Source organism: Cucurbita maxima, unplaced genomic scaffold (genome assembly GCF_002738345.1).
Source record: "Cucurbita maxima cultivar Rimu unplaced genomic scaffold, Cmax_1.0 Cma_Scf00001, whole genome shotgun sequence".
NCBI classification, from domain to species: Eukaryota; Viridiplantae; Streptophyta; class Magnoliopsida; order Cucurbitales; family Cucurbitaceae; genus Cucurbita; species Cucurbita maxima.
Window position 1 is genome coordinate 278,984 of NW_019272017.1, and position 6,574 is coordinate 285,557.

General features: G+C 35.0%; 1 protein-coding gene and 1 pseudogene across 2 annotated transcripts; one reads left to right on the forward strand and one right to left on the reverse strand.

The window, feature by feature from the left end:
* Nucleotides 1-4,806: 4,806 nt before the first annotated feature.
* On the reverse strand, nucleotides 4,807-6,250 carry LOC111483143 (chaperone protein DnaJ-like). Of its 2 annotated transcripts, none has more exons than XM_023129300.1 (5): nucleotides 5,960-6,250; nucleotides 5,521-5,608; nucleotides 5,342-5,415; nucleotides 5,180-5,239; nucleotides 4,807-5,083 (listed from the first exon to the last, which is right to left on the reverse strand). In XM_023129300.1, the coding sequence occupies exons 1-5, from the start codon at nucleotides 6,059-6,061 to the stop codon at nucleotides 4,919-4,921; spliced, it is 489 nt and encodes a 162-aa protein (XP_022985068.1). In that variant the 5' UTR covers nucleotides 6,062-6,250; the 3' UTR covers nucleotides 4,807-4,918. The 2 variants fall into 2 exon arrangements, with proteins under 2 accessions (XP_022985068.1, XP_022985061.1); XM_023129293.1 differs by having other exon boundaries at nucleotides 5,339-5,415.
* Nucleotides 6,076-6,574, forward strand: part of LOC111485403 — a 3,409-nt pseudogene continuing 2,910 nt past the window's right edge.

Sequence of the window (6,574 nt, forward strand, 5' to 3'; positions counted from 1 at the left end):
TTTTTTTTTTTTTTTTTTTTTTGTTAATTTTTTAATTTAAGGTTTTGGAGTTCAAATCCATGCTGTTGATTGGTCAACAAGTCGGCGTAGAAAGATGAAGAAGCACAGTCAGCTCTAATTCACCCTCAGTTTTGTTTAATTACTTCAAAAATAGGTTGTATTATATTTATATATATATATATATATAGACACCTATATAATAACCTTAATTTATTCTATTATTATTAATTATAATACTATCTTTCTACGCTGTAATAATGGCTTTTTATTAAATTATAATAATGGCTTAAAATATATTTTTTCTTATTAAGAAATGGAATATTTAAATCTTTCTACTTGTGTTGTTGAAGTAAAAAAAATGGTGGCGGTACATATTTTTATTAACTTGTAGATATGGGTTTGTTTCGGATTCGTAAATTGTTTATTAAAATACAATTATTAAAAATATGGCGACAGGGATAGCTTATTAAAATACAATTATTCGTAAATTGTTTATTAAATCATAAAAAGAAATTCGAAAATAAAAGGAAATGAGATGGGAGACCAAAAGAGAAGAAGCGAGGGCGAAAGCAAAAGCAAAAGCAATGGCGACAGGGATAGCTTCGTTTGGTGATACAACAGCGTCTTAAGAGAGCGACGTGCATGCTGACAAGATTCACCGAAAGATAAGCCCCTTCCTCAAATATTATTCATTTACAATCCATTCATCCTGCCCCCTTCCTTCAATTCTGTTTTCCTCTTGCCTTTCGGCAGCAGATCGATTCATTAGTTTGAAATAACACCACCTGGATTGATTTGTAATTGCGTTTTTTCAAGGTAGATGACTAGACAAAGCGAATGGTCCAAAATGCACACCAAGTGTTTGTGCAAATGTTTGCGTCATTTTTGATACACCAATGGCATCGGTCGGGTGGGTGGGTGAAAAGAAACGTACTGCCTGCGCCGCCCATGGGCGAATTAGTCATCATGCCTGACTCAGCTCCACGTGAATGGTATGGTATGGTATCCTCTTTTTTCTTCTTTGAATCGCTGCTTTTTGTTGGGAAATTCGTATTTAAACCTCTGCATGTTTTAGTTTTCTATTGCGAATTATTTGTCAAGTTAGGGCTACTTTGGTCCCACATATTTGATTATATTTTTTATGTTAGATTCCTCTCTTATGTCATTTATATGTATAATTATAGATGTGGTAGCTAAAGTCAATAGATGATTTGGATAATGTTGGTCTGCAAGATGAGGATGGGAACCACTTAGGACCCTTCCCATACCTCATACCGTGACCCTCTCTTTTAGACTTTTGTGGCTTAATTAATGTGTTTCCTATGAATTTTGCAAATTTCTATACCCATAAATGTTCTCTTCTTGTGATTTTGACCCATTAAAAGTGTCTTTCTTTCTTGTATTCTGATTAATTGTACGCTTAATAAACAATATTGGAGTTTTGGAAGAGTAAAAAGTACCTCCTTTTCAAAATTTTCGTGATGTTTTGCTATATAGTCAAGTCTGATTTTGGAAATTCCAAAAAGCTTATTTTCTTTTTAAAAACGTCTTAATAATCGTTTTAAACTGCTTTAAACTACTAATCTTAAAATCATCTCAAATCCTATTTTAAAAAGAGAGAAAAAAAAAATCGCAAACTCTATATGGATATATTTGGCAATGTTTTTATTTTGGAAATAGGTAGTTTTTAGTAAATACTTATTTAGTAAACATTTACTCAAATGTTTAGTTATATACTTCCAAGAATGTTTTTTTTAAGTGCTTTTCAATTCAAGGACGTGGGTTAGAAGCAGTTTATGAGGGTTTTCTGATTTTTTTTAAAAGTAATCTTATGTCGTTAATCTCAAATATGATAGAAGAGATATTATGTATTAATTTTTGGGATTGAGGTTTGGATGATTCCCTAAGAAAAGAAGAAAGATAAAATATTATCTCCCCTTCACTTTAAAGCAAAATTAGCATCTAAACCCAAAATTCAAGTGCTTTTTGATTAATTATCGTCGAGGAAAGGCATCTTCCAATTGTCAAATAAAGTTAGGGAGTGTGTTGTGGTTTGATCGTAATGATACCTTTGTGGAAAAAGGAGAATCGCCATCAAATTCATGTAAAATTTTGGGGAATGGTCGGCTAGAAAACCCCAAATGACATGACTTGGCACAATCCCCACTTGCCATAGTTTCTTCTTCTTCTTTTTTCTTTTTTTTTTTTTTTGTTAATAAGTGGTGCCTTTCTGTAAACCAATTTCAAGGATATAGCTTTGTTTTGGCCCAGCCTAAACTTTTGGTTTTCCTGTTCTCATCACTGTGGTTAGGAAAAAAGTTGCTTTCATTATTGATGAAGAGAAGCTTCAATTTCAAGTGGGAATAACATAGACCTTCTAATCATTATGGATTTTCTTTTGTGTTTTTGTGTGATCAGGTATCTCAACTATGAACCACACGCCTAGCTCGTGACAAAACTCCCCCTCCCCCACTGTCTAAGTCTGTTGGATTTGAGGTATGAGCTCCTACCATTAGCAGCGTAAGCTTTCATCTGGGCCTTAGTTTAGACCAGTATTGTTCCCAAACCAAATACCAATACAATATTTCCATTTTATTCAATATGTAAATTCATGTTGATGCTCATTCACGACCATAACTTTTATAGTTGTAGAAAAAAATGGTAGGGTATTTTAAAAAGCTCTGCCTTGGGCTTAGAGAATAAGAATGCAGAACAGGTAGAGAACCTCTGAGTAATCCTCTCTTTGAGCTTCTTCTTTTGGGCTTTCTCTCAAAGTTTTTAAAATGTATTTACCAAGGACATATTTCCACATTCTTATAAATAATGTTTTGTTCTCCTTCCCAACGGATATGAGATCTCATAGAACCCCTCATTGATCCTATGTGGAAGAATTGAAGAATGACATGAGTGAGTCTAAGGGTACTAGACAAAATTAGTCAGCGAAGGGTGAGGGCGGTGGCTCAACCTTGAATAGTTTGAGTAGAACAAGAAAACAAGGTGAAGGTGAGGGTGAGCATTAAAAGTGAATAAAAGGCAATGAGGAAGCATCGATGTGATGAGGGTTGTAAAAGGCAAGCAGTTTGGATGATTCAAAGATTGAATTCAACTCTCTTTTCTTATTTAATGTTTGTTTGGACTGAAAGGATGGAGGGAGTGAGGAGCAATAAAGTGGGTGTAAACCAATGGGAAAGGCATTTCACCTGCTCCCTGCAACAAAGAGAGACAAAGAAACGCATGTTAAGAAGACTTTTACAGCCACCATGTTTTGGACATTTCGTAGGTTTCTCTACTGACCTCCTACCACCTCTGAAATCCAAGGGAATAACATCCAAACCTCTCTCAACCTTTGTTCCTTAGCTATTGGGGAAATTGATAAATACTTTTATATTATCCTTTACAATTTGACACCTCATTAAAGCTACTCTTTCTGATGTGGCTAACAACGAAGGGAGGTGATTGCATAATTTGTCCGTATCTTTCCCTTTGCCCACAAATTGAACCTATCTTTTCACTCTTTTCCATTAAAACATAAGTTTAATTATAGCAGTCTTTAAACTTTCAATTTTTTTTATTTTTTTTTATTTTAAAATGTATAATAATAAATTTCTAAACTTTTATTTTGTGTGAAATGATCTCTATTAGGTTCAAACCCTCGCTTAAAGTTAATAGATCTATAAGATAAATTTTACAATTTTACAATTTTACAATTTTACATTTCATGAATTTGATAAAGTATCAAATGGGGAGTAGACCTATTAAATACTAAATTAAAAATTTAAAAACGTATAGAGTCATATTATACATAAGTTCAAATACTTGATAAAATTTTTAAAATGTAAAGAACTAAACTTATAATTTAATGAAGTTTAAAACATTATTAACTAGATTATTTAAGCATTTTATTTGCGTTGACCATTGGCAATACCATTTGTAAAAACTAAAGCCCACCCTTGACAAATATTATTTGCGTTGACCCATTACATATTGTTGAAATATTATTTGCGTTGACCCATTACATATTGTTGTCAGCCTCACAATTTCATAAGAAGAGGTTTACAGACTCTTATAAAGAATCATTAACCAAAGTAGAATCTCACATCAGTATCGGCATCGACCGAAATGACTTATTTCAAAGGAACAATGAGAATTGTGAGAGCCAGAAAATATGAATTACTATAGAATGTGTGTCGATTCTCAGACGCATGGTGGGTGCGCATAAATTCCAAAAAAACCTTGTGAAACATCTAAACTGTTGGATTCTCAGATGCATGGTGGGTGCGCATAAATTCCAAAAAGTCCTTGTGAAACATCTAAACTGTGGTGACCACAACAGTGAGTTGGTAGAATTCTTTTAGAGAAGAGAAGTTTTTAAAACTACTAAAGAATGCTTGAGTGATTTTTCTAGATCTTCCACCAATGCCAACATACATATATAGGTAATTTGGGACTTTCCCCATTACTATTCATACATGTGACCTATCAACCTAAAACAACAAATTTAACAAATTTAGGCCAATCAACCTAAAACAACAAATTTAACAAATTTAGGCCCGTAGAGGATGGAAAGCTAGAAACTGAAGAGAAATTGAGAGTGAGGGGGAACTCAAAAGAGAGCTGAGAGTGAGGGAGATTGAGGAAGGGGGCGTACTCATGGTCAGCGAGGGGTTGAACTGTGATAAAACAAGAAGGAAGAAGGAAGAACTGAAGAAGAGATAAATGAAGCTACTTCCCTTTTTGGCTCTTTCTCTGCATAAAAAAATTGAAATATATATACATAAAGAGAGATAAAAACATAAGGAATCTAAATACTTGGAAGTTGAACATTTTCTGCATTGATCTGAACTCGTGGAAATTTACACCAAAATTGTTGGGATCCTCACAAAATTACAAAACTACTCCTACTAGCTACGTGTTCACATCAGTTCCACACATGCACATCGGAGCCTTGGTAGATGTGTAATTCCTTGGGCCCTTGGGTAATTTCACACTCAGAAGCTCCGTAAGAAGGCCAACAATTGAAATCGAAGCCTTTCGCCATTTCCATCAACATCCCCTGCAACTCCTCCAAGCTATAGCTTTTTTCCTGTCCTCAACAATGGCGGATTCCGTTTAGGAAAACCTCGAAATTACGAGAACTAACAACGTCGCAGTATTGTATAAGGGCACTTTGTTATTTTACCTCTCTCTTCTTGTCTTCCGCTATCAGCGACCACAGTTCTTGCATGAAATCGCACATTCCCTGGAGAAACACAACAATGGAGGAATTGTCAGATAAGAGTGCCACTTTTTGAAGGCAGAAGAGAAGGCTGATAAGTTCTACTAAGGTTTTACTAACTACCTCCTCGTCGTTTTCGTCATCATCAAAATCTTGAATTCCGGCGTCGTATCGCGTTCTCTTTCTCTCATCCGATAGAACTGATCCAACAAGATAAAACACAATCAGATCACGTTTTTCTGGATAGTTCTGAACAACACATACGGACGAATTAGTTTCGGAGGAATTAGGGCTTTTTAACACACCTGAATAGGCTTCTTGGATTTGTTGGAATTTCCGTTTGGCTGTACATAACGCCAAAGGATTTTTCACACATCTATCGGGATGCCATTTCTGAAACCACAAGCATATACAACACTCGATCAATGAATTTTCAGCCACAAATAACGAAATTACAAAGAAGAACTCGTAAATTCGAGAAAGAGCCATCAAACAGAGCCAGAAAATCGAATTCATTTTCTTTCTTCCGTGGAATTGCATTTTTCAGCATAATTATCTCGAAGGATCCAAAATTCAGCAACAACGATTTTTTTTTTCAGATTCGAGACAGAGAAACTAACAATGCCAGAAAAATCCAAGGCTCTCCAATCTTATTCCTCGGATTGAATTGCATTCTCCAGTACAATCACAAGAATGTGGTTCATATAATAGACAAAATCGAGAGGGAGAGAGAGAAGGAAATACCATGGCGAGCTTGCGATAAGCTCTGCGAATTTCATCGACGGAACAACCAGAACTGACGCCGAGAATGCTGTAATACGAAGTCGAGCCACAATCAGCCTCCATCTCCCCTGATTGTTATGACAGAGTATCAAGAAACTCTGAGCGCTCAAGAATGGAGAAATGTGTCGTCCGAAATTCACAGCGTGGAAGGCAGAATGGGAAGTGATTTTTATATGTGGGAGGGAGGCTTGGGATGGAAAAGTCCAGAAGATTCTAAAGAGAAAAATATCTGTGAACGAGAAGGAGAGAAAGTGTTCCAGAAATTTCTAATGGAGAAGGAGAACAATGACGTGGCCGTTTGCTTTCCCAGTTTTAGATATTTTGGGGTGACATGTCGCTCCATGGTAGATTATTAATTTTTTATTACCAAATAAAAAGCTTCGTGGGGACCACTCGACAATAATAAATTATTCAGTAAGTCCTGTGGTTGGTCGCATTTATATCGAGTATTATTGTGCAGCTGACGTTGAACAATCGATGCCAAGCCTAATCTTTAAAAAATCAATTGTGAAATAAAATTATTTTAATTCAGCAAAAAAAAAAAAAAAAAAAAAAAAAAAAAAAAAAAAAAAAAAA

Excerpts from the sequence above, each read along its gene's own strand:
- LOC111483143 (XM_023129293.1), bottom strand. The coding sequence starts at position 6,061 with ATGGAGGCTGATTGTGGCTCGACTTCGTATTACAGCATTCTCGGCGTC. Across the intron at positions 5,609-5,959 it reads CTTATCGCAAGCTCGCCATG|AAATGGCATCCCGATAGATG; the intron begins GTATTTCCTTCT and ends TTGTGGTTTCAG. Across the intron at positions 5,240-5,338 it reads ATGACGAAAACGACGAGGAG|GGAATGTGCGATTTCATGCA; the intron begins GTAGTTAGTAAA and ends GTGTTTCTCCAG.